Genomic DNA, 26882 nt, shown 5'->3' on the forward strand with positions numbered 1-26882 from the left:
TTTTTATACTTGTCTTAAATTCAGTCTCAAAGGAAATATTTTTCCCCCCCTTTTCTAACCTGGATGATATTTTTTTGTAGTTTTGGCCCTCAGTCATACAGTTCCATTTTTTTTGTGCAATTGATTTATCCACGATGCAGCCAGAACAGTGTTTTCCTCTGAATGTGGCCTTCTGAACTCTTCTGTCTTTCATGCCTGAAAGACATGGCCAAAAGTCTAATTGAGTGTGACTTATGTTTTGGTCTTCTCTCATATCTTATCTGTATCTCAGTTTCCCTGATGTCTCCTCCCAGTTCAAGGCAAGAAAATGTATTAGCCCACTGATATAAGATGTTCATAACAACAGTAACCACAGCAGATAAGACTCGATAACCTTGGAAGACTTATACATCTTCTGTTGATTCACCATGCGTCTTCCCCCCCGCTGTTCCAGATCATCCTGCATGTTATTTCTCTCCCTGTATTTCACTTAAAGGCAGCTACACACCGGGCCGATAATCGGCCGTTGGACAGTCTGGCGAGGTTGATGACTCAAAACTGTTCGGTGTGTTCCGTGCCGTTGTCCGTTGGAGGAGCTGTCGGCCTTCATTTTGGCCGACCCGACATGTTCAGTTGGAGACAGGGCAGTCGGGACTCACCCGGAAATGGCAAGCGGAATGAGCGTGACTAAGCCTCTCAAGATCTGACGAAAATCTTTTAAACTGACCTTTGTCGATCTGAAATGAAGACAGATTCAGCAACTGCATGGCCTATTTCTCCCTTTTCAGAAACACGTTTCGGTGAACTATTTTAATACAATATGAGATCGTATTCTGAACAAGCCGCCATGACAGTCTTTGAATTTCCGGAGAAAACAAACCCACGTGACGCGTTCGTCCAATCAGCTGCCGGTTTTCATTTTTGGGCGACAATACAGATTAGCACGGCCTGCTGCTATGGAGACATATTATGTCTCGTCGCTTTGGTGTGTTCCGAGGCACTTTTTTCAACCAACAAAGTGAGATTTATAAGCCCAACTGCCTTTTCTGCCAACGGTCGGCTGTCTGGTTGGTGTGTAACTGCCTAAAGAGAGCAGGACACAAGCACACGCATACATACACACACACACTGCATGGACATACTTTTGGAGTCCTGCTGAGTTGAAAGCAGAGGGGATAGGTGTGTGTGTGTGTGTGTGTGTGTGTGTGTGTGAGTGTTGGGAGGGGGGGGCTGAGATGAAATGAAATGGAAGAGGTAAATCTCTGCTTTGCGTGATTGAAAGCACTGCATGAGGTTTGGCTTCCTCTGCTGTAGGCTCACACAAGCCTGTGAGGTTTGGGAAATGGGTGTGTACTAAAAAGTCAAATGCACACACTCCCAGTTATGCACATGCACATGCACACTTGTGTGGACCCTCCACTGGATGCATTTCAGGATATCTGTGAGGCATACAAGGGCCTCCTGGTGGAGTTATATCTACCATATTTATGGGAAGAATCCATTTCTATGACCCGCTGACTTGCTATTCAGGATTTCGTAATTGTTTGTTTGTCGTAATTGTCTCATGAATTGTCACCTATGCTGTTATGCTATATCTTGTTGTTCCGCAACGTGATGGTGAAATGCAAGAAAAACGGAGTCATTCAGCATTTCTGAAAAGGGAACTAGGCAAAGTCTGTTATTGTTGTCAGTTGCCTAGCAACAGTGTAGTGCGCTGTACTTGACTTTGGAAATCTCAGCCCATTGAGTTCATTAAGAAGCGCGCAGCAGTGTTAAAGTCTTGAATTCAAGTCCTTCAAAGGTGTTGATTGCTGTTGTTGGACTTCATGTTTAAGAATATAATAACTTTCTGGTGTATTTCATCATACACAGGGCAGCTTTTAACTGTGTTAAAATGTGTCTGACATTCATGAAAATCAGTATGTGTCCCACTTTTGAAGACGTGAATTTCTGACATGAATGTGGACAAATCTGATCCCGTTTAATTTGAGTTTTTCAGCAAAGCAACTCTAAATAAAGACTACTCTAATCTCCAGAAGTCTTTGAGCCCGTGTCTATTGCAAAGTCTTTTAAGGGTGCGTTAGGCTTTTGAAAAGGCTTAAGATATGTCTCTGGCTTAAATGAAGTCTAATCTTGACCCTTAACCCTAGATCAAAGTTGAAACTAGTCTCGTGAACAAAACAAATGAGGAATGAGCGCAGCGTCATCGCTCCAACAATCTTAAACTCAAACTGGTTCTCACAAAGGCATTGATACAAACTCTCGCACACACTCGTAAAACCACCAAAAAATAAGAAATACCCCTCCGTTCCTTTAATCTACCGCTCTCTGCAGTCCTGGCCAATCGGAGAGAAGCTGCGACCGCGGGGGCTCAGCTGATCCGAAAGCAGAAGCAGAGAAGATTAGGACCCCATTCCCTCCTTCTCTATGTGTCAATTTCTCTCTCCATCCCTTCATGTATTCCTCCCTCCATACCTCCCTCTGCCTTTGCATACTTCTTCTCTCTGCCCTCTGACCACAGGAAACCTGCAAACTCAACTCACTTTTCTTTTCACCCAAGGCTTTCTCATTTATTTCGCACTATGTGGTCCAGTTTGTTCCTTCGCTTAGTTTCTGTCTTCCTGTCTCTTTCTTCATGTCTTGTTCCCCCCCTCTTTCTGTCTCAGGATATGGCCCTAGTTGTTTGGACACATTAGCATAATCCTCCTCCTCCTTTTTCCTCATCCGCCCCTCCCAATGCTCACCCTCTACTCTCCTCCGCCTCCGCCTCCTTCCTAAATATTTACTCCCTGCTCAGTAAATGAGGGGAGCACACTTGTTCACACAGAAGAGGACATGATTAGAGGCTGATTGAAGGGAGAGAAAGAGACAGAAATAGAAAGAGAGACAAAGAGCTTGTTGGACTGGGGCCTGGCTTTACCTTCTTTGTCAATCTTGTATAAGCTTGTTTGAGTGGATCTTAAATGTGTTCTGTGTGTAACTAAACACAACAGAGGTGATGGATAGGGTTGGGCATCGAGAACCGATTCCTACTTGGAATCGTTTCAAAAATTACGATTCCATCCAATCGTCTGGAATCGTTTAGAGGATTTGGTTTGATATCCGATCATCACTTCCTAATTTAATATGCGTAAGTTTTGGTTTCCGTAGCGACCAGGTGCTTGTTGTGTTGCAGCCATGGAGCACAGTAAGCAGCGCTCTAGTGGGGCTTTATTTTACGTTGAAAAAGCCCAGTAAAACTGCAAACCTCCATTGACTCAAAATAATAATTATTATTATTATCCTCTTATTTGTGGAAATAGGCATGTGACCCGTTTCAACTCCACCTCTCAAATAATCGGAATCGAGAATCGATAAGAACCGGAATCGAAAGGAAGAATCGGAACTGGAATCAGAATCATTAAAATCAAAACGATGCCCAACCCTAGTGATGGATAAAGGTTTAAAAGTGATATGTGGAACAATATTACAATGTATTACAAATATGATTTAAAAAAAAAAAAAAAAGAAGAATCATTTTGACATTCTATAGACTATGGATTTATCGGTAATGAAAATAATTGTTCGTTTTACCCTTCAATTACTACTAAAATAAACAACCAAGTAGGAGAACATTAGTTGGTGTGCTGGTGTACATGTTGGAAGTGATTTTTAATTTTTTTTCAGAAACTCTTGACAGTTCGGCTCGTTGCTCTGGAAGAGCAATGTCCTAATATATAATATCTCCTGTTATTGTCTTGTAAAGCAAATGATATCCCTTAACATAGGTTATTTGTGACCAGTATATGGATGGGGACCTTTACAGTTGGAAAAATAAGTTTGACAGTGCTCTCTGGTAAGACTGTCTGAATGCCGTGAAGCTTCGACCGTTGCCATTGTAATCGACATCCAACTCAGTATTTGAATGCTTCGTTGTCGTTATTGTTTTTTTTATACAAGTTATTAACGGGGCCCCAGGAATCTGTGGACGGAGAATTCCGCAGAATTTCCCCCAGATTTTAAGCAAAGTAAAAAAAAATAAATGATAAACCTCAGGATGTCAACACATCTCCTAACCAGCAGAAAAACAGTCAACTAAATTCCGCAGATTTTTAAATTCTGGATTCCCGATTAAAATTGAGTATGGTTATTACATATACATTACCCCAAAATTCGTCCATGCAATAGTAGTCCAACATTATTCATTATGCATCAACATTAATTATTATTAGTTAATCATTTCAGACAGCGCTGTTTTGTGAGTGTGTGTGTGTGTGTGTGTGTGTGTGCGCGCGTGTCGGGTGGGTGCATGTTTAGGTGCGGCTGCGCTGCTGTTTTGTGTGCAGTACTGAAACGGAGTATGTCACTTAGTTCGGTTTCTTGCCTGCTGGATTTTCGTGGTTAAGTTCCAGAAATATTTAGTCTCTGCTACGTTCTTAAGGGAGCGCTCTGATTAAAGGGAAACTTTTCAACCACAGGCGCTGCAACTTTTCTCTGCAACTTTCTAAAACGCTTTTGTCTCGTCGCGAATCTTTGGTCTGAACCGGGCTTAAGTCAAAGTTAAGATTTTGGAATGTTACAAACTCCAACACAAAACTTTGTTTAAATGCTTAAAAGCAATTATTTAATAAATTAGAAAAGATAGTCACATAGTGTTGTGAGCGGGACATTAAGTCAGACTCAGAGGGACAGACACAGAGCTGTAGCCGAGACAAAGTAGACCACTTTTTAATGAATTAACTTTATCGGTTATCAGGCAAATAAAACACAGATACAGATAATCTGCAAACTGCCAAAAAACGATAATTGGCCAGGGCCGAATATCAGTCTATCCCTATTACACATTGAACAGGACTGAGGTGGATATGTAAATTTAGCAACTGTATCATTTTTCAGTACCATTGTGTGACCTCCACAGATCAGAGCGGTAAAAAAAAAAAAACCAGCTGCAGCTGCTGCGGTTTGGCTGCTTCTTGTAGAGGGAGAGGCAACACAAGTGGATAAAGCTGTGTGATTTACATGAAGAAAGTGGCAGCTAGAGATGATGTATTTTCCTAAGAATCAATCCCCCACTAACTGCCTTGGGCATGAGTGTGTCAAGCACTTTTTCTTTAGCTCTGCCTTTCGTCATGTAGTCATCACTGTCATTAATAATCATGTAACTACGATACTTCATTTGGAGTTTTGACAGCCAGACAAAATACAATTTGCAGACATCACCTTGGGCTCTGAGAACTTGTGGTATGCACGTGTCATTATCTTTGACATTTCATAGGCTAAATAATGAATGGACTAATTGAAAATAATGTTTGAGGTATTTATGAGTCACAGCCCTAGACACGACAGCACCTTTTTAAAAAAAACAAACAAGGAAGTTTGATTTGATTTGTGTGGATGATTTTCAGTCAACTTGCATGTTTCACACACAGTTAACTGGGATTCTAAGCTTTGTATTGAATGAATGAACTCGGCCACTTGTTGATCATATCGCTCCCAATGAGAACTCTTGAGGTTAACTGTTGACACTGTTGATGTCTGAAGTAGACAAATGCATTCATCTCATGTTGCATAACCAGACAGACAACCGCAGCTGTGTTTGCTTTGGTTGAATCAGTTTGGTGTGTGTATGTGTGTGTTTGCGCGTGTGTGTGTGTGTGTGTGCGCGCGCATGTTTATTATCACCTGCCTAAACTCTTCTCAAACTGCCCTATTATCTAAAATCAAAGCTGCAACGAAACGCATGCTGTTGGCTCAAGGATGGTCGCTTTGTCTAGCAGTTAGAGAGAACTGCTACAAGAACAAGAAGTTATTTTCAAATTTCAAAGTTTTATTGTCATATGCACAGTAAGGAAACATGTTCCCTGTACTATGAAATATCTAATTCTGGATCAAGTAATCGGAAAATTATATGAATATCCATAATCACCCGAGAACGCTGATTTTGGGGATTCTTATATTTAATCTAGCAACTCAATCAGACCACAATTTCCACTTGGAGATAAAGGGATGTCAAGGTGCTACAGCTATGGAATTTATTTATTTTGTATTAAGTTTTCCAACAAGATATTGCATGTATTTTTGTCCAGTCTTTTTCCCACTCTGACTCAAGGATGCCTCTTTACCCCCTTTGAAATAGTTTCCTTTTAAGCCCTTCACTATTAACCTCTACATTCTGATTTATAAATAACTTTATAAACTGGTAAACAGTCAAGTAGCCAAAAGTAATAATCTATGTAAAGAGATGAATTATCTGCTGCAGGTGGGTGTCCAAAGGACAGGCAAGGCAACATTAGAGAAATTATAACTTCATTGATTCAGCGACAGATAATCATAATAGTCTTATAATGTCATCATTAGACAAAATCAGAGTTATTTCCTGTCATTCAGCCTCTTAGGAAGAAATTGAGTGGGTTGTATGGATGTCAGCACTCAAGTGTTTCTCACTGGTGTCAAGCACCCGGCAGAGATTCGTCATGGCAACAAGCGCAATTGGTTTCTGCTTTAATCTGCCTCGATGGACAGTAAAATGTCTTGTGACGATGTCTGCAGATCATTCAGTATGAGTATGATGCATTTGTACGGAAACCCCTCTACGTTTCAGAGGGAAATATTACCCACTTTGACCAACTCTCCTACTTTCATATTACACAAAACAGACGGTGATACAGAAGTAAAAAGATGGATAAACAGTCACAGGGGTTGAGTTTGATACACCAGACTATGCTAAACACAGATTGAGAAGGCTAGTAAGCATAAGTCTGCTGTGAGCTTTCAGCACGTTTATGAGTGCAGAGTGGCGCTGCGGCTGTGATGAAGCAGAAGGTCGGTTTACTGTAGAGGTGGAGGAGGGTGGAGAGAGTCCATCACACAGGCCACCGCCGGACACATTGCCAAGAAAAACTCTGCTGGCAGGGCTACTCTGCTCTGACGGACTGAAATATGCACTGGCTACCGACCAGAGCTGCCCAGAATCAGATAAGCCGCCTCTGTTGGGGCCGGCTATGAGAGGCAAATAAAGAGTGAGCGGAGCGGGAGAGACTGAGACGCATGGGAAGGAACAGAGGGGATTAGTTTGAGTTGGAGATTTGGTGTTGTGGCAGGACAACGGAGATACTTTGAAATTCTGAAAAAAATGACAAATTATAAGCCCTTAACTATCTAAATGTCCTGCACAGAGTCAGTTTAACGTGTTGTGATGGGGCGTTAGTGGTGGACATTTTCTGCTTTCCTAAACTGAAAACGGACTTCATGGCCCCTAACAGTTAATCATCCACTCCAATGCTACCCAATATTAAGATCTTCAATGTGTTGTTTTTCTTCCTATTTTAAGTTGTGATAAAATCTCCTGACTTTTTGAATCTGACTGGAGATACAGCATCAGCTGATAAAATCTCTTGGTCAGTGATGTTTATCTGCATCAGTCACGAGAAGTAGACATGTGAGTAGGACACGTCTGCTCCTCCTGTCGGTGCAGTGGCAGAAAAAAAATGTTAAAGGACCATGTTGTCACTCTAGTGGTGTATTCTTCATGTTGCGAAATACCTGTGTACACCCTTACACTTCCCTAATTCTGTCTGTGTCTCATAGAAAGTCAGTTTATTCCACATGCTGCCCTTGGCGATGCATTCATGATCCGAAACGCAGCACAAAAAGCTCACGGTAACCTTTACCACTTCGGTTACACTTTACTTGAAGGCATCTACATAAGAGTGACATGACACGGTCATGAACGTGTCATAAACATTCTAAACAAGTCATAAACGTTTATGACGTAACGCTTCTTTTAGTAAGTGTCATTCGGTTTTTGTCATGACAAGTTATGGTTAGGGTTAGGGTTCATGTGTCATGACTGTGTCATGACAGTTACATGTGTTCATGACAGTGTCATGTCAAGTAAAGTGTTACCACCACTTCTTACAGTTTTATCTGAAAAACAACGAGACTTTAAGCTATAGTGCATAGTTTCTGTCTCCCCCATGAGGAACTCTAAGTAATGACAACAAAACTGTCGGCTCCTCCACATGATACAAGCCTTCCGTGATAATGTGTCAAAGATGAACACATCATGCCGTTTGATTATTTTTAGTTTTTTTTTTTTTTTGCACGTAAAGGGTGTATTCTTGGAGTTGTGTTTTTCCCTTAAATATTTGTTTTTTATGGATTTGGAGACATGTTTTTCCATCTGTGGCAGCAGCATCAAGGTGCTTTTTGCCAACATAGTTTACCCTCAGCTGCTGTCAGTCTTGCAAGTGTGTCTCTGTGTGTGTGTGTGTGTGTGTGTGTGTGTGTGTGTAATGGCTGCTTGTTGTCAGACATGGAGTCAAAATAATAAAAGTAAATACAGATGAGTCATTGGAGACAGTGGAGATGACAGTAATCTGGAGGTGAACCGACCTGTTTTGGACTGAAAGAGAGAACCTTTATTGAAGCTCCTCTGATGAAATATTATCAATAGACTTTCAGACTCCTCTGTCGCTCTCTGAAATCCCCATATGTTTTTCAGTCAGACAGTGTCTCCTCTCTCTCTCTCTCTCTCTCTCTCGCTCTCTCTCCATCCTCCTATCCGTTGAGCCGATGTGATAAGCAGTGTTTAGGCAGATATATTAGTCCCAGTAGAGCCACTCGATTCAGTTGCTCTACAGCAAAGGGGAGGCCATTAACTCTGCTGCTCAAGGCCACTTAAAGACGCACGCATAAATCCTCCTAAAGACGTGGGACACGCATGCACTTATTTTGAAAAATGTTATTTGGTTTATTAAAAAACACACACACACACACATACACACACACACACACATATATTATTTACTACACAGAGATGATGTATTTACACACACATTTCTTCAAATGTTCAGGGTAATGCTGGGTTCTTATTGCAAGAGGCCCTTGTTTACTGAGGACTACAGTGATCAGCAGCTGGTTAGAGCAGAAAACACATTACAATTTTAACTTGTGGGGACAAACAATCTGTCTGAAAATTCAAACCAATTTGTTCCTGTCAAAACAGTCCAGGTGTTTTTCATTAAAACCAAATATGATTAGTCTTAAAGGGCATATTTTCTTACTTACCTCTAGGGAGCGAAGCAGATTGTTTTTGTTTGGAATATCTGATTTAAACCTAAAAGAATTAAACCTTCGCCACATTGAGGGTGAAGTTTGTGGTGCTCACAGCACTGAAAGTTGCATTAAAAAAAAAAAAATGCATCCGTGTCACTCTAGATAATGCAGACTCACTACAGATTCTCCGTCAGCCTATTATATTGGGGTCCATGCAGAAACTCAAAGCAGGATAGAGGAATACGAGAATATTTCATCCAAGGGGCTTTAATAAAGGTTTTCTCTTTTAGTCCAAAGCAGGTTCTTTAAAAATGAACTCACCGCTTACTGAAGACTGTGTGTGAGCAGTGTTATGGTCAATGAAGGCAGGCCTTGTGTGTGTGTGTGTGTGTGTGTGTGTGTGTGTGTGTGTGTGTGTGTGCGTGCGTGCGTGTGCGTGTGCGTGTGAGTGTGTGTGTTTGTGATCTGTTGAATGCAAGTGGGATTTCTGAAGCCTGGATGAGAAAAGCCCATTGATGAAGGTGTGTGTGTTTGTGTTACTGTCTCACCTGGAAGGATCATTCTGGGTTGTGAATGAACTAGTCAAATTTCCAAAAAGTTTGGAAAATGAGTGACTCAACTACTATTATGTGAATGTGCTCAAGAGAATGTGGCAATATTACATAATGAATGGACCAGAATGCAATATGTTGTGCATCTGACGTCAGTAACTTGTTTGTAACATATTTGATGTGGTGTTGCTTTGGCATCATTCTGTCAGCGCTCTTCCTTTTTTCCTAAGTACGAAAATATCGTATCATCAATATTGTTGTCAGCTTAAGCATAGTGAGCACACTGACCCCCTCTTTTTCTTTTGAGGTGGAAAAAAAGATTCTGAGGAATGAGGCAGGTGGAGGGAAAGTAGGAAAGTAGTTGCACAGGAAGGTAGAATACATTGTCCACTTTGTGTTGTGTGTTGCTCTTCAGGAATCGTACAAAAGTTAGGAAGGCGTGCGTGCGGGCCTCAGAGGAATGCAGTGGTAGCAGAAGAGTAGCGCTGACCTGAGCAGAATCTGTGTGATAAGAAATGTCAAAGTGCCCTGAGCCCTTATCAACCTTCCTAGCATGCTCCCTGCTGATACCCCCCTGATACCAGTACACAGGACCCACCTACTGTGTGTCCTTGTGTGTGTATGAGTAAGAGCAAGGGGAGTATTTATTTGCATACAATTTGCATCTCTCCCAATTTGTGTGCCTCAACAATTCTGCACTGTGGATGAGTGTGTTTATGTACAGTGTGCAGCGAAAGTTTGCTTATGTCTGCATGTGTGTGTTTGTATGTGTGGGTGTCAACACAGCACCCTCTTCCTCTTCTTATAAGCTTTATTATTTATTGAAATGTTGAGAAGCAACATTTTTCTCCTTTTGTGTAGGCCATAAATCTGCTGACACCCAGTCGGAGAGATGCATCCAAAATGCATCAAACTGCTTCAGTTTGACAAAAAGAGGTTTGTAGACGTAATGCAGGCGTCGGAACCAATTTTTCTGGATGTTTCACAAATGGATCGCTGCGAATTTTACTTCCTGTTCAGTTCCAGCTTATTGTATCAGTTCTGGCAAATATTGCAGTCAAACCTTATTTTATTTAGGCTGAGCTTTGTCTTTTAAGAGTGAATCATGTCAACTGAGACAGAACTGTAACTTAAGTAACTTAAGTTATAGGAACAATGCCAGCAGCTTTGGATGTTTCATCATTTTCAGGCTGCAACTTTTCACAATGTATTTGTCTGTTGATTGTTTTCTTGCCATTTGCAATTTCCCAGAGCCCAACATGACAAATTACATTTTTTCTTTGACCAGTAGTTTTACACTCAAAGATATTCAGTTTTAAGAAGACTAAAGAAAACACAAATATTTAGGTTTTAGAAACTAAAATCAAGTATATATATATATATATATATATATATATATATATATATATATATATATTATTATTATTTTTATTTTTTTTAATTTTTCTCCAATGAATCAGTTATCAAAAATGTTGCCGATTTAATTTTCTACTAATTCAAAACACTTTGTATTATGTGTCAATGTTTCAGTTAGATACTAACTTTGATTAAGGTAAGAGATTCATTATTTGGCAGCAGTGGTCAGTTTCTTAAATATGTTATGACATCTTAACCTTCAATGTTTCGAGTGTCTTTGAATGCACCGCATAGGAAAGTTATTAAAATGTGACAAAAAAAACAACCCGTAAAGGTGGTCTTTTTTTTTCTTTAATAGAGAATGACATATCTCAAGCACATTTCATGTCTCTATACATGATTTCCTCATCATACCGAATATAACTGAAACCAGTGGCTGCCTGGAAGCAAAGAAATAAAGAAATGGATGGTATAATTTAGATAATTGTTTGCAGAAATGCATTGTATATGCAAATTTAGCCCAACCATCATTGCGTAATTTAGGGGGAAGGAGAGTTCATCTCTCGCTCTCTCTTTTTGTGTTTTTCTCTGAATAATGTAATAACCATGCAGGGGTATGTGGGTCAGTGGGGCTTTACTTCCCCTGGAGACCAGAGCCACACCCCAACACACACACTCACACACGCCTTCTTAATTCACTCACTGAGCCCTGACTCGTCCGCCTGTCTGCCTCGCTGGTTAACTCGCTGCGTGACGTCATACATTTTTCATAAAGTCTGCGTTGTTCAATCAATATTTCATATCTGGTATTGACAGGCGAGTGAGAGTCCACGGTGAGTAGTTGCTGCTCCCTCGCCTCCCTTCACTTCTCTCCTCCCTCCCTCCATCCCCCTCTGGTCTGTAATTAAATTAGCTCTGTCTGCGGATGACAAAGGGCCAGTCATTGGGGCTCTGCTTAGACAGCGAGTAGCTGCACTTAGAGCGGATATGAAGTTAAGGAGGAATGCGCTGGGCTGAGCTCAGTGCTGCTCTCAGGGTAAAGAGGTGGGAAAGAGGAGGATGCGTGAGTCCAGATCAGGCTCAGGCTATGGATGAGCTGAGACCAGACAGGGAATAAAACACCTCCTGCATTTAAAATGTGTCTGTCAAACTCTGAGCTTCACTGCAGCAGTCAGCTGTCATACAGGAGTGATGACTCGGTAAAATCGGTAAAAACTTCATCGCTGTGTTGGATCGACATCACATCTGACTGAGTTTACTTACTTGTAGTACACCGTGTTTGTTGTGCCACGACTAACGATTGTTTCTAAGAGTCTGTCGATTTATGAAAAATACCATTGCAGGTTTACATATTACAATTGCTTGTTTCGTCCAAGCAACAGTCCAGAAATAATCAGTGTATAATCACAGACGACGATGAAAACGGGCAAATATTCACATTTCAGAAAACCAGATTCAGCCAAATTGCTAATTATCATCTGGAACTAATGAACATCTTAACGTTAACAGTAGGGCTGGGTATTGGATCTCAAAGCCTTTACCATACTGACTGAATTTTGCCATAAAAACACACATTGAAAACTGAAAGCTCTAAAAGTTGGTGTGTGTGTTTTTTTTTTTACGTCAGGTCAGATCTATAACTTTGTTTATGTACAGTATTCTTTAATCATATCATTTTGCCAATTTTAGACTGTATTTTATTTTGGTAACAGTTTTGTGCGGCTGCTTGTATTAGGAACTTTTGCTTCTTTTGTGGAAAATCACGTTTATATTTCTCATGGTAGGGTAAAAAAGTGTTGTATTGGTACCGAAACTACAGTATTTTTGGAAAGCAAGCACATAAGTAAAGCCACTGTTCAGTTCGGGTTCTTGATGGCAGTTGTCATTATCATAAACAGCATTGAAATAATCAAACCTTTTCATCAATTCATTCAATTCGGGAAAGGCAAGTCATGTATATTTCCATACAAATATGAAACCAGCAGGGAATAAAAAAGAACTGACAGAAAAGCATCAAACTTAATATTGTAATATACCTCCTTAAAAACAACTGCTTACTCTCCTCTACCTTCAGCCTCACCTTGTGTTTGTCTGTTTGTTTGTTTGTTTGTTTGTTCCCGCTGATAGACTTGTTGTCTGGCCTTTTTGTTTGCAGTGCTTCCTACCTGCTCGCCGCTGGACTTCCACTGCGACAACGGCAAATGTATCCGTCGCTCCTGGGTGTGTGACGGAGACAACGACTGCGAGGACGACTCTGACGAACAGGACTGTCGTAAGTACACTTCCACTCTCTTGTCAACACACACATACATAGACAGACAGTGCCGGTCACATTGACACACTGACACACACTGACACACACACACACACACACACACACAACCACAACCTTTCGACATAATCTGACAGGCTCAGGGGGATGAGTTATTAAAATGGACAGATGTTTGAGGCAGCCATGTGCAATGAAGTGTTTTTTTGAGTCTAAAGGAATTGTGGTTGTCACAGTCATAAACACACACACACACACACGCACAAACACACTGGCGAGAGAGCAGCACTCCCACGGTCACACAAGACTCTCTGACATTTGCCCTTAGTTTATTCCGTTCCAATGATTTGTGGAGGTGCGTGCGTGTGTGCGTGCGTGTGCGTGTGTGTTGAACCCAAAATACCCCTCAGCTGCTAGCCAGGCAGAATGTGGCCTGCAGTGGGTGAAGTAAGGAGACTGTCTGCTTCTGTAGTTGTATATGCATTGCTGCCTGGTGGATAGGTGTGCTACTATCTTTCTATCTTTGTGAGGACCATTTTAAGTTTTACAGTGATTACAGTTTTAGAAAGGGATACCTTATGTCTGTTACTCACCTTTTCAAATGGCTGTTTAGGGAGTTAATGCTGCATTCATGTTGGCAGAAAGGGAAGAATGAAAAGTTGAACCTGAATTTATTTTCTTTTGCCGGAGGACAGCTCCGCTCGTTGTTGTAAGTGCAATGATAAGTTAAAGTCCAATAAGTACTTTATCAAACCGTATGAATGTGTGTCCCATGCCAGGTTAGGAAATTAACTAACAATGTAAAGATCAACAAGCCACTGACACATATGTTCATATTTGATTCATTCAATAAATTATTATTTATTGTCTTAAATCCACCAGCCGTTTTCATATTATACCAACATTTGCAGCATCCTGAGCCTTTTTGGTAAGGTTACTAGGAAAACTCAGCCTAGAGTAATTAATTAATAGTAATATTTATTATTCTCCCCAAAACAAGTTTCCTTTTTATTTTTAAAGAACTATACATAAAAAAAATTGCAACTTTTTTGCAACTTTCACTGTCTCCCGCAACTTCATTGCAACAAACATACAAAAGACATCGCAACTTTTATCTCAATTTTTTACAAAAGCTCCCGTGAAATCGGGCATTTTAGGCCGCAACAATCTCAAAAAAAGGCCACGAAATCCTGGAAGGACTGGCCTTGTGTGTTTTTTCATGTGTTATGGTGCGCATTCACCAGTGTTTTTTTGTTGTTGTGGTGCATGTAGGCTACTCCAGATTTTGTCAGTCATCTCATCTCTTATATGCTGTGTCTCTATGATCCTGTCCTGTCCTATTGATGGTAGCCTACTCGTGGACATTGCGCCGTCATCACGTGCTGTAGTAGGGGGGCCCGCCTTGATAATCCTGCATAAGGTCCCGGTGTTGGCTCGTTACACCACTGAGGTTGGGGTTAGGAGGTAACAGTAGTGTGTGTGTGTGTGTGTGTGTGTGTGTTAGTCTCGGTTGAGTTAGTGGTCAGATTCTGTGAACACATCATCCTCTTTTAGACTCTGTATTTACCCATAATGACTCAGAAGGCTCCATGTGTGCCATCTGATCCGTGTGGATGTACACCGCACACCAGTCATTCATCACACTGTCGGTGTCAATTTGGTGATTCAGTTTAATCACACTTAACACTCTGTGCAGAGACAGAAATAGTTTCAGGGAGTGACGTGTTCCTGATATAGACAACACATGGCAGAAAGAGTCTGCCGTGTCCTTTTAAGTGACTAACTTTTATTGAAAGATCAATACAGGCTCTTTTTTTCCCCCTCTACATCTTCCGCTAGCTATAACAAACTTCAGTGTAAAGGATTGTCAACCACCAACAAGTTGTTTCACTCATTGTCACAGTTTAACATCAATAATTCTCTCTGTGTTGTTGTTTTTGTTGTTGTTAGGTATCGTTGATTTATCGATTTTGGGAAACGTGCTTATTCGCAATCGCTTCAGAGCTGTTCCTTGAGTTGTCTGTACGGTAAAGTATTAACCTACAGACAGTGAATGCTTAACTTAGCTTAGCATACTGTAACAAAAGCAGGGGAACTCCCTGGATTCTTGACATCACAGTGAGGTTAGCAAGGCAATCAGCGGAAATCATTTCTTTATTCCAGTCAAAGAATGATGTCAAATGGCTATACAGTTAGATTTGGTGGAAAAGGCTCTGGCCTTTGATGGATCTCTCAATGAATCACAACAGCAAAGATGATTCTGCTTGGAGCTAAGCCCCCTTCACAAACACATACTTTAACATTAGATCTTAGTAAAAAGAAAATACCAAAAACGTAACACATAAGCACATAACCCAAGAACTTGCCTGAGGACACCGGTGGAGGAAGCTTTTAGGCAGAAGAAGAAAGCTTTGTGTGTTTGGTTAGCTCAGGAGACTCCTGAACCAGCAGGTGGATATCTGCAGGCCAGATGGGCGGCATTGTCTAGGAACATACTGTAGGTGCAAAAACTCATGTAACCATGGTTGTGTTTACATTCTAAAGGTGTGTTCAGACAGAAAGCCAAGCAAATAATCTCCACATGTTATTGGCTGGACCATTTGTGCAGTCTGTGTTTATTCGGCCCAAACAGCCAATGTACCAATCTTACAGCCTGGGTACAGATGTTAGCTGATGTTATAAGCTGGCAATGACCATGCGTGCGTGCGTGTGTGATAAAATGAATGCATGCCGAGACAAATTTGGTCATTTTATTTTTTAAATACGTAGTCATGAACTTAATTGTTGTACAAGTGGGCATTTTGACCTGTTGGTGAGCACTAGATGGAAATTCAGATGTGCCACAGTGCTAAGTGTAGAGCAGTAGTGGTAGTGTGCACATCTCCACCAGTGAGGTGCAGGGCAAAAAGGGGCTGGATACAACTGAAAAGAATGAGATGCCCGCACTCTGCTGATACTCCCATACGTTTCGACCCTGCCGGGTCTCCCTCAGGGCCTGAGGAAGTAGTAGTAGCCTAGTAGTATCAGTATTTATAGTGGCATCTGTATTAAAGGGAAGGGGGCAACTTCCATTTAACGTGAATAAAAAAAAATTTAAAGACAGCTATTAAAGAACCAGTGTGTAGGATTAAGTGGAATCTAGTAGTGAGGATGCAAATTGCAACCCCCTGAATACCCCCTTCCCACACCCCTCTCTTTCCAAGCATGTAGTAGAACCATGGACTGTATAAAATATAGACATAGTCTCCGTGATGTTTGTGAAGAGCCGTAATGAAGCTCAAAGTGAGCGAGATCCCTTGAGCCAGCCTGGAGTGGCCAGTTGATGAACTGCAGTTTTTAGCACTTCAGCATTGGCTCCATTTTTCAGCACTGGAGGTTGCCGCTTGAGTAGAACCTACGGTGGCCTTCAGGTAACGTAAAAACGTGAAAGGCCCTCTTTAGAACCAGTGTTTGGTTTGACCGTTCTGGGCTACTGTCGAAACATGGCGGTGCAACATGGCAGGCTCCATGGAAGAGAACCCACTCCCTATGACTAGATATCACTAGATCACTAGATCACTAGATATGAAGTAGAGTTGCACGATATTGACAACATGTGATATTGCGATATCGATTATGAATATTGTGATATTGATATTGATTTCGATATATATATATTTTTTTTTATTGATTATTTTTATGAGCATTTTCGGCCTTTACTTTTGACAGGACAGCTGAAGACATGAAAGGGGAGAGAGAGGGGGAATGACATGCAGCAAAGGGCCGCAGGTCGGAGTTTAACCCAGGCCTGCTGCGTCGAGGAGTAAACCTCTATATATGGGCGGCCGCTCTACCAACTGAGCTATCCGGGCACCCAATTTCGATATTTTTAAAAACATGTAAAATTACAAAAGTTATGGGAAAACGCATCAAAATAGATTCATAACAAATTAAACAAGTTTTCTTACAACACAAGGTTTATTTCAACTGACAGTCATATTGGACTGGTCCAACATGTATAAATAAATAAGGACCATGTCTACAGAACAGGACATGTTTTACTGGTCGTACAGTATAAAATATATAAATAAAGAGAACAGGACACAACGTTTCTCTCGCTTCTCTGATTCATTCCGTTTAGTTGTCTCTATCCATTTCTTCACTTACACTGTCACTCTGCTGATATATGTACACACGTGGTACGCTCCATAGGGTTTGTCACGTAGTGGACCCGTGCGCTGACGTACACTAACATGTGCAAGTGGCACAGTAACTGGCCAATGAAACATGATCATTATAGCGTTTCAAGCGGGCTCTAAGTCAAACATAACTAAGCCGCACAGCCATCGGACGGGACGCATCACTCCACAAAATAAACAAAATATTGCATACTTATCGCAACACTTTCAATATAATATTGCGCAACGATATTGAGTCGATCTATATTGCACCCCTAATATGAAGGGCTCATTCTTGGCTAACAAAAACACAACGATTCGTAATCTCAGGTGATTATACGCTCATGAAAACACACATTTTAATATTATATTTAATTTCTGCAAATAGAGCCCCCTAAATCCTACACACTGGTCCTTTAAATCAAATCTCTAACTTTATATACACCCCAATCTTGACAGTGGTTGTTTTCCATAGCAACTCTTGTACTATGCCTCATATAGTTTGTGTATACAGCAGGTACAGGTTAGCTCTTTCTCTTCTGGATGATTTTTTTCATATCTGTCTGTCATCTCTTCTCCCCCTCCTCTGTTGACCCACATACTGTATCAGCAGCCAGACACTGAATCACTTCCTGATGGAGGGATCTGTCTGCTGCAAGCCAGCTATGAATTTTTCATCTTCATGCCCAGTAAATTTCCCTCCCTCCCTCCATTCCCCAAACTACTTATTATTTCATGCTTATTTCTTTCTCTTCACTTTTTCACCGTGGTCCGTCTCTTACCTCCCCAATATGTTTTTGTTTCACCCCATGATGCAGTGGTTTTATTTCATTATTTAGAGACGGGGAGACAATCCGCTACGCTCGGCTGGAGCTGAAGTACTTGTCAGGATTTTTAGAAAAACACGGAGGCTGAGGTGTGTCTCTGTGTGGGTGTGTGGGTGTGTGTGTGTGTGTGTGTGTGTGTGGGTTTGTGTGTGTGTGTTTGAACATTTGAAGTCTAAAAGACATTTCACGGAGAGAGGAAAAAAAAACATGACACCGTTTCACCACACATACATGCAGAGAGCCTGGTAATGACTCCCAGCACCCTTTGCCCTTTGACGTTTGGCTGCTGCGTGAATGATGAGCATCTTCAGGGCTTGTTGACCTCCGACCTCCCTCTGTTTACCTCGCTGATGGGAGAGAGAGGGAGAAAATCAATTATTTTCTTACAAGTTGAATAATGGATTGAATGAGTGTATTTGTCGATAGTACGCGTAAAATAAAATTTTCATTTGGACCCACCGTGGTGCTTTTGTGGTTTTAAATCTTCCTTCTTTTTTTCTGGCTGAGGAGAGGTTGATGTGGGTGAGGTCAGCTGAGGTTTAGCTGCCGAAAGTAGAGCAATAAATCGTCCAGGCTTATATATTGGACAATGTTTGTTAAACAGTTGATATATCAGCCCACATTTCATTATTGGATTTTTTTATTATTATTTTTAACGCTTAAACGTATATCATATATATATATATATATATATATCTCAAAATTGCATGAATGTTAGCTTAAAAACATTCTTTTTGAGTTAGATTTACTGTTTCCTACCTTGTTTTCATTTCATCTTATTTATTTTGTAATGAAACTGTAGAGAAACTCCGCCCTTTTTCAAAATCCATACATGTTATTCGTATGGTCGTATTCGAGAATATTAGTAAACATGAACTCTCCCAAATCCAAAAACTAGAGTGCCAAAACTCAAATTTCTGATGTCGTCAACTATAAAGTCTGAACTGCTCCATAGACAATGAATTAGGAAAGATGTTTTTAAGCTCATGGGTATAAAAAAGAAGGAAAAAAAAATCTCTTTCTCAATCATCGGCTATGGAGCAACTCCAGACTTTATCCTTGATGACATCACAAGTTTGAGACTTACTTCTCTGGTTTCTGGCTTTGAGCGAGAGTAGCTCATGTTCACAAATAGTGAGTGAACTTTCCTAGGCCACGGAAATAACATAGGATTTTTTTCAATCACAATCGTCTTGGGCGGCGCTAAGCACCAGAGAAAAGCTGCTGTGCCGCTGCAAAATAGGCTCAGAAAGAACTTGTTTTGGTGGAACGTGTGTACGTTTTTAAAATGCCAACACATAGGAATCCCAAGGCAACAGATATCCGGCCTTAAAGAGTAAGAACCGGCTAATTTTCCGGCGGCAACGGAGCAATCCTAGAAGTGGAACATCATGGACATAGACTATATGCTAGGCTTAATGGACATGCAGAAATATACGCTATTCACAGAGGTCTACAAACACACACGCACACACGCACACAAGGCTCTAGGGCCTCCTGTCTCTCAGAAGTGGAGCCTGTCTCCAGCAGCCTTGACTCGTGCTGTGATGCAACACAACTGAGAAAAGATAAAAAATCTCACTGAAATAAAGAAAAGCTTCATCTTCTTCTTCGCCTGCCCCTCTATTCTGTGGGCGTCCTTCTGTTTCTGTCTCTCCTTATCTCTCTCTGTTTGTCTCAGCTGTCTAACACACACACATGACAGCGATAAATTATAGATTACCTCCTGCCAGGGGCCATCCATCATTGGTTCTCCTCGACGGTCCTGTTTACTCGGCCCCAGGCGAGCGTGGCTGGGTTTTGCCATCGATTTGCGGTGGTAACAGTAGAAGGCGGTGTTTTGAAAAAATACATTCAGTCTTTTATCAATGGAGGTGTGATTAAAGAGGCAAGGTGAAAGAGTTGTTTGGATAAGTGAAAGGCTTTGCAACTGAAACACTGTCAATGTCACAGTGCTGAAGGTTCACTAAAGGGAGTGACTTCTGTCTAACTGCATCGTCACGGCTGTTGGTATGAGTGACAAATGTGTCTTTTATCTTCAGTCTCAAGGTTAACTGTCTATTGAAACAACATGCTAACGCACAGCAGTCACTATATGTAATTAAGACCTAAAACAGCGTTGAAAGGATATATACCAATCCTGAATTCAAACTAGTTTAAAATGTAAAGGAACTGGGGATTTGTTAAGACAGCTTATAGATTCCTGAAAATGTCTTTTGAGCAGAAAAGTTTAGACACAAACGTAAATACACATTTACTGCATATTGTTAAAATATGGTGGACTAACACAGCCAAGAAGAATGATCTTTGCATCTGTCTTTTAGCAAATGTTATTGTCAGCGGTCTTATTTGTGGTCATAATGCCAAAGAATCAACTAATGGTGGGACATCCACCTCAACTTAAAACAGACAACATTTAACTTTTGGAAGGCAAAATAGAGAATATTTACATTCCCCTCTAGTTAAAGACAGATTACATTAAATTACAGATTTGGACTAGATCTCCCAAACGTGTTCTTAAAGATGTGTTACAGCGTATACTGTACTAAAGCAAGATATTTTAAGATGAAGTAGTTCGTACAACGAGGGCAAAGGTTTTCATAGCTAAACAATCACAACTGAAGACGGGGTGAAAAGTCGTCCGTCGTAGAGAGGGGGGAGACATTGTTTAAATATGGGGATAAAGGTGCAAATCTTTTAACCCTTGTGTTGTCTTCAGGTCAAATTTGACCCGTTGTCTAAATGTCTATATCAGAAATATGGGTTTCTTTTTAACTACCTAATTTTGATTACCCAAAAATAACATGGATGATTCCATACAACGCGCTTCGCAAGTACAAGAAAAATCTCTACTTTCATTGAATTTTGTGTTTTGTTAAATTTTTTAGCATTTGAAAAGAAACCGTAATCTCGACTGAACGTTGACATATGCCATTCTGTGATTATCCTTCCTTTAATAGGAGTCTAAAAAAAAATCATAATTTCTGCTTTTTAACTCAAGATTTAGGTATAATTTCCTATAAATGAGGTTTATTGACCATGAATTCCAAAAATAAGTGTAAATCTAGTAATATGCTGGTGTTAGTGATGTTTATACATGGTAGCGAAAAGAAGCATTAAACGTCAAAAAAGTGTCAAAAACATTGAAATAAGCGCCAAAAGAGACAAAAACGTTAGAAAAAGTGATTTTGAGTTTTGACCCGGGAGGACGATGCATGGTCGAATGGAAGATAACATTTTTTCAGGGTTAATAATCTTTCCAGGAAGGCGTGTGTGAAAGAGAGCGTGAGAGAGAAGTTCAAACCCTGCCTACTTTCTCATCTCCACACATCCGGCTAATCGTAGTGCATAGTGCGTGTGAATGTCTGATTGTCTGTTTTGGAAAATGACAGAAATTATCGGATGCAACTCCACCAATTCCGGCGTCTTAAAGTTTATGGGTGGAGGCTGTTCGACAATCCAACGTGCACTGCAGTTAAAGCCTTCTGACACCTTTTACAGTTGAACTATACATTTCTTCTGACCTGATTTGATTTAAATAGATGCAGTGTATGTATTTAGCCCTGTTTTTGGTTAAACTGTATGGAACACACTGAGCATACAGGTGGACGATGGAGATGAGGATTATGCTTAATTGTGGTTTAAAATATTTCTATGGCTGTTTTAATTCTTTTTTCCATGTAAGCTTGTCACTTTTGGCATCAGTTACTTCCAGCGGTGGAATGTAACCCAAGTACATTTACTCAAGTACTGTACTTAAGTACAAATTTGAGGTACTTGTACTTTACTTGAGTCTTTTCTTTTCATGCCACTTTCCACTTCTACTCCGCTACATTTCAGAGGGAAATATTGTACTTTTTACTCCACTACATTAACCTGACAGCTTTAGTTACTAGTTACTTCACAAATTAGTTTTGCCACACAAATCACATGTAGTTAATAAAATATGATGTTTTATTATAAATTTAACTACCCAACAATATACTACCGGTCAAAAGGGGGTCACTTAGAAATGTCCATTCCACTCCATTATAGACAGAATACCAGCTGAGATCAGTTGCATTGTGTTTTTAACCAGGGCAGCAGTTTTCAGATTACATAATGTGCTTACATAATTGCAAAAGGGTTCTCCAATGTTTTCTCAGTTAGCCTTTTAAAATGACATCAGATTAGTAAACAGAATGTGCCTTTGGAACATTGGATGAATGGTTGCTGATAATTGGCAATGTAGATATTGCATTAAAGATCAGCCACTTCTTTCTACAACAGCCGAGAACCCTTGTAATGTAATCTGAAAACTGCTGCCCTGGTTAAAAAAAACAATGTAACTGATCTCAGCTGGTATTCTGTCTGGAATGGAGGGCAATGGAAATTTCTAAGTGACCCCAAACATTTGACCGGTAGTGTATATATTAGGGTTGCACATTACATTTTCCTGTTGATACTTACATTCTTTTACTTAAGTAACATTTTCAATGCAGGACTTTTACTTGTAACAGAGTATTTTCACAGTGTGGTATTAGTACTTATACTTAAGTAAAGGATCTGAATACTTCTTCCACCATTGGTTACTTCAAGCTGACCACAGCCTTTGTGAACCCTGAGGGTATGAATCACCATTTTAGTTTTTTACAGCCATTCGTTAAGGTAGTTTGGTTTCATGCGTTTTTGTAAAGCATTTGTTACATGTCCTGAGAAGGTTTAAAAAAAACTCTGATCAGTCAATGACCGTGAAGAGAGCCACGTACACATTCAGTGTGACTTTTCTTTAGACCTCCTCACTGAGTTGCAGTAGCTGTCAATCAGGAGTCTTATGTGCTGAGATCGAACCACAGGATATTTGAACTGTAGACCTGCAGCCTCGGGAGAGTTCAGCCTGTTTACAGAGATAAAAATCTCTCTCAGCCTCATAAAAGACCACAGTTTCCCAAGTGTCAGTGCAGCTGTAGATACTGTATAATGTCAGCAGTGCTCAGGGACGGCTGCCCCTTATCACATTATTGTACACTATCTGCTGTTCACTGTTGTTTTAGCCTCATTACCTGTCCTCTGAAACCTCTCTTTCTTTTTCTCTCTGCAGCTCCCAGAGAGTGCGAGGAGGACGAGTTTCACTGCCAAAATGGCTACTGTATTCGCAGCCTCTGGCACTGTGACGGCGACAACGATTGCGGGGACAACAGTGATGAACAGTGCGGTAGGTAAACGCATCGACACACAAACATGAACACTATCATGCAAGCACATATTCATTCACACAAGTTTTTTTGTTTGTTTTTTCCATACCAGACATGCGTAAATGTTCAGACAAGGAGTTCCGCTGCACAGATGGCAGTTGTATCGCTGAGCACTGGTACTGTGACGGAGACACGGACTGTAAGGACGGATCAGACGAGGAAAACTGCCGTAAGTTACACTCTGTGTGTGTGTGTGTGTGTGTGTGTGTGTGTGTGTGTGTGTGTGTGTTTAAGAAAGACACTAAGAAACGGGGCTTAATGCTCTCAAGTGAAAGGAACTACACACTGTACATGGTTGTTGGTGTTGTGAAACACGTTTGGGCCGTCACCCGCACAGTTTTCTATCACATAAAACGTATGTTATTTTTAACATGCCCTCCAGAGTCGATACTTTCTCTAGGGAGCGTCGACATAAGAGTGTAATTTTATAATTGGGCCAATTCAGATAAATAATTGGCTACAGGGAAAAACAAAACAAAAGATGTTTTTCATGAGAAAGCTTGTCATCCCATTCATCAGTGTGTTTACATACAACTGTTGTTGGCTTGGGAATGAGAAGACCGATATCCCGAATCTACGTAGAAGAATAATTTAGCTGATTTCTTTTTTTAACTGTATTTTTATAAGAGAGCAAATGTATCCAAACAGGGAGCTTATCTCTGTGGCAGCAGTAGCAGGATGAGAAGAAAAGCCATTGCTCATGGCAGCGGTTCTTCCTCGCATCCACAATAATCCAATATCGGACTAAAACCTGAAATAAAGGATTCTATATGAATAGGTTTCCTATATGAACAGTATCTTATTTGTAAAAATTTAAACATCACAAGAGAGTCTGTTGTCTCTAAGCGACGTCAGTCCAAACGCTCCGATCAAAAACTCTTCAGGCTGCAGCGTCATGATTTACAACTATGGCTGCAAGAAGGGGACACATGTGGTTACTGATCAGCTACATGGAAAGTAAGATTTTAAAGGAACTGATTAACTGCTGAGCATGTTAACATATTCACTGTCTCAATAGAGAGCTGAGCCTCTCCTTCATTTCATGTATAGTTTCTGACAGACTCAGCAGTGAAGCCTGGATGCTTCAAAGAGCCTCAGACAGCCAGCTGCTGCACCATCTTCTTTAGCATCTGTTTAACATACGTGTGTGTGTGTGTGTGTGTGTGTGTGTGTGTGTGTGTGTGTGTGTGTGTGTGTGTGTCTGTGCAGCCTCAGATGTGATGGCAGCCACCTGCAGCGTGGAGGAGTTCCAGTGTGCATACGGCCGCTGTATCCTGGACATCTACCACTGTGACGGAGACGACGACTGTGGAGACTGGTCGGATGAGTCGGACTGCTGTAAGCTCTCTCCATCACTCACCATCGCTCACGCACACAAACACACCTCCCAACATTATGAAGACCCAACATTTACTCTAGATGTTGGTTCACTTCGAACCTCAAAGGACAAATCTTCCCCTCAGACACTAATCCACTGGCCGATATATCACTCTAGCTCGAGTCTTTCCTTTAACTTGTGTGTCGGAATTTCCAGCTTACGAACTCGTGCCGTGTAAGTTGAGACTGTGGTACCCCAGGTGTCATTCAGGTCAGTGTCCAACATAACCTCCTAACCTTTCCAGGCGGAGGAGTACTTCAACTTTGTGCCTCCGTAGATTTAGGGATTCTATGCAGCTGCGTGATAAGGGAATGTTTTGTTTCAGGACCGTCTCCTTTTGGAGGTCGATGGGCCAGCCACACTTTAGCATATTTCCCAGAGAGAGAGCGAGATAGGCTGAACTAGGCTTTACCATCTGTGTTTTAGGCGCTGGCAATATCTTTGTTTACATTGAAGGTTCAGCTAAACTTAACGCCTCCACTATAAGTTTAAATACACCTTCGGGAAGACAGGAACTTCAGAGAGTTGGGACGGCACCGCACGATAACACATGGTGGTAAAACTGTCCTGCCTGCCTAAGTTCTTTCCTCCATTAAGTGTTCATGAAATGCTCCTGTGTTATTCATCAAGGTCTCCTGAACTTTCTTCATGCCCTGTATGTAAAATGAGTTGTGCTGCTCTTGAGTTTTTCCTTAACAACTTGTACGTGGTGTAATAATAATTGGCAAAATTATATCACTTCAAACGTCCTAAATGTGAAAATCTAAGATGCAAACTTGGTGGAAGTCCAAGAAGAAAAACAAAACACACTGTTCCAGTGGAGTGACTAATCCAGCCTTTCCTGCTGGTGTAAAGCTAACAGTGAGCTGCTGTTATCTCCTTACACACACATACAGTACTCTGTTTGAGCCATGGCAGCGCTCCTGGCTCTCTAAACAGGCAAGAGGAGAAGATGAAGCTCCTCTGGGAGATCAGTCCTCTGTTATGCCATTAGATGAGAGTTACGGTTTTTCTTTCCCTCTGGCAGACGTCTTTCCTCTCTCCATCCCTTATCTTCTTCTTCTTCGCTTCACTCTCTCCCTACGTGTACCCCAATTAGAGATGGCCCGATACCATTTTTTGCTTCCCGATACCGATTCTGATACCTGAACTTGCGTATCGGCCGATACCGAGTACTGAGCCGATACTAGTGTGTCATATATTTTATTATGTTTTAACAACTGTATACTATCCCTGTATGGATGTGATATGATTTATTTCTTTGTTGTCGGCCTGGCTCAGGTTAAACTCTTTGTGAAACATGAACAAACACAAACAATGAACGCCACAGAACTTTCTTTTATTATCCAGTTTGACAGTCAGTTATAACGGAAAAAGAAGATAAATAAACTACTTAACGAAGATTTTCTTTAGGGCTTTATTACGTGGTATCGGATCGGTGCATAAACACCAGTACTTCCCGATAATGATACCAGCATTTTAGGCAGTATTGGAGCCGATACCGATACTGGTATCGGTACATCTCTAACCCCAATGGCACTGCTGCACGTGTCCCAAAACAGCAAGTCATCCTCATGTCCTGCAGCTTATTGTGCTAGTTCAACTAGAGTTTAAAAGTAAGTTTTTGGCTCATCTGAACAACAAGTCTTAGTTTAGGCATTAATCAGTGTTTTGTGGATGCACCAACTAACACTGACTGCAGACACTTAAATCCTAAGTGTCACTGTATTTGATTAACCTGTGTATTTCTTCTTTTTTTCTCGATTCACTGCTTAATTGTTTAGTCTGTAATATGTCAGGAAATTATGAGAAATGCCCATCCCAAGTTCTGTGGGCCTAAGGACGTCGTCAAGTTGCTTGTGTTGTCCAGCCAATAGTCCAAAAAACCCAAAATATTCACTTTACCCAGTTGATGTACAACAGAGAAACGAGGCAAATCTTCTCATTTTAGAAGCTGAATCAGCTTCAGATCTGTGCCAAAAGACACCCACACACAGTATCTATGAAGCAGAAGGATTGGAGGTTTTCAGGGGTTAAATGTTTTTTATAACTTTGCCCTTTTAGTCATGAATATTAGATATTATACAGGAATACA

At 40.9% G+C, this 26882-nt stretch overlaps 2 protein-coding genes across 3 annotated transcripts in view; one reads left to right on the forward strand and one right to left on the reverse strand.

Moving 5' to 3' along the window:
- Positions 1-26882, reverse strand: part of LOC144520065 (cytochrome c oxidase subunit 5A, mitochondrial) — a 353705-nt gene that overhangs the window by 267484 nt on the left and 59339 nt on the right. The gene's annotated exons all lie outside the window — the stretch shown is intronic.
- lrp4 (low density lipoprotein receptor-related protein 4) overlaps positions 1-26882 on the forward strand; it is a 143915-nt gene that overhangs the window by 66838 nt on the left and 50195 nt on the right. For both annotated transcript variants that reach the window (XM_078253656.1, XM_078253665.1), the window contains exons 3-6: positions 13078-13194; positions 23256-23369; positions 23462-23578; positions 24619-24747. In XM_078253656.1, the coding sequence (XP_078109782.1) occupies positions 13078-13194; positions 23256-23369; positions 23462-23578; positions 24619-24747 (477 nt within the window). The remainder of the gene's footprint in view (positions 1-13077; positions 13195-23255; positions 23370-23461; positions 23579-24618; positions 24748-26882) is intronic.

The sequence above is a fragment of the Sander vitreus genome, chromosome 1, assembly GCF_031162955.1.
Source record: "Sander vitreus isolate 19-12246 chromosome 1, sanVit1, whole genome shotgun sequence".
Taxonomy (NCBI): Eukaryota; Metazoa; Chordata; class Actinopteri; order Perciformes; family Percidae; genus Sander; species Sander vitreus.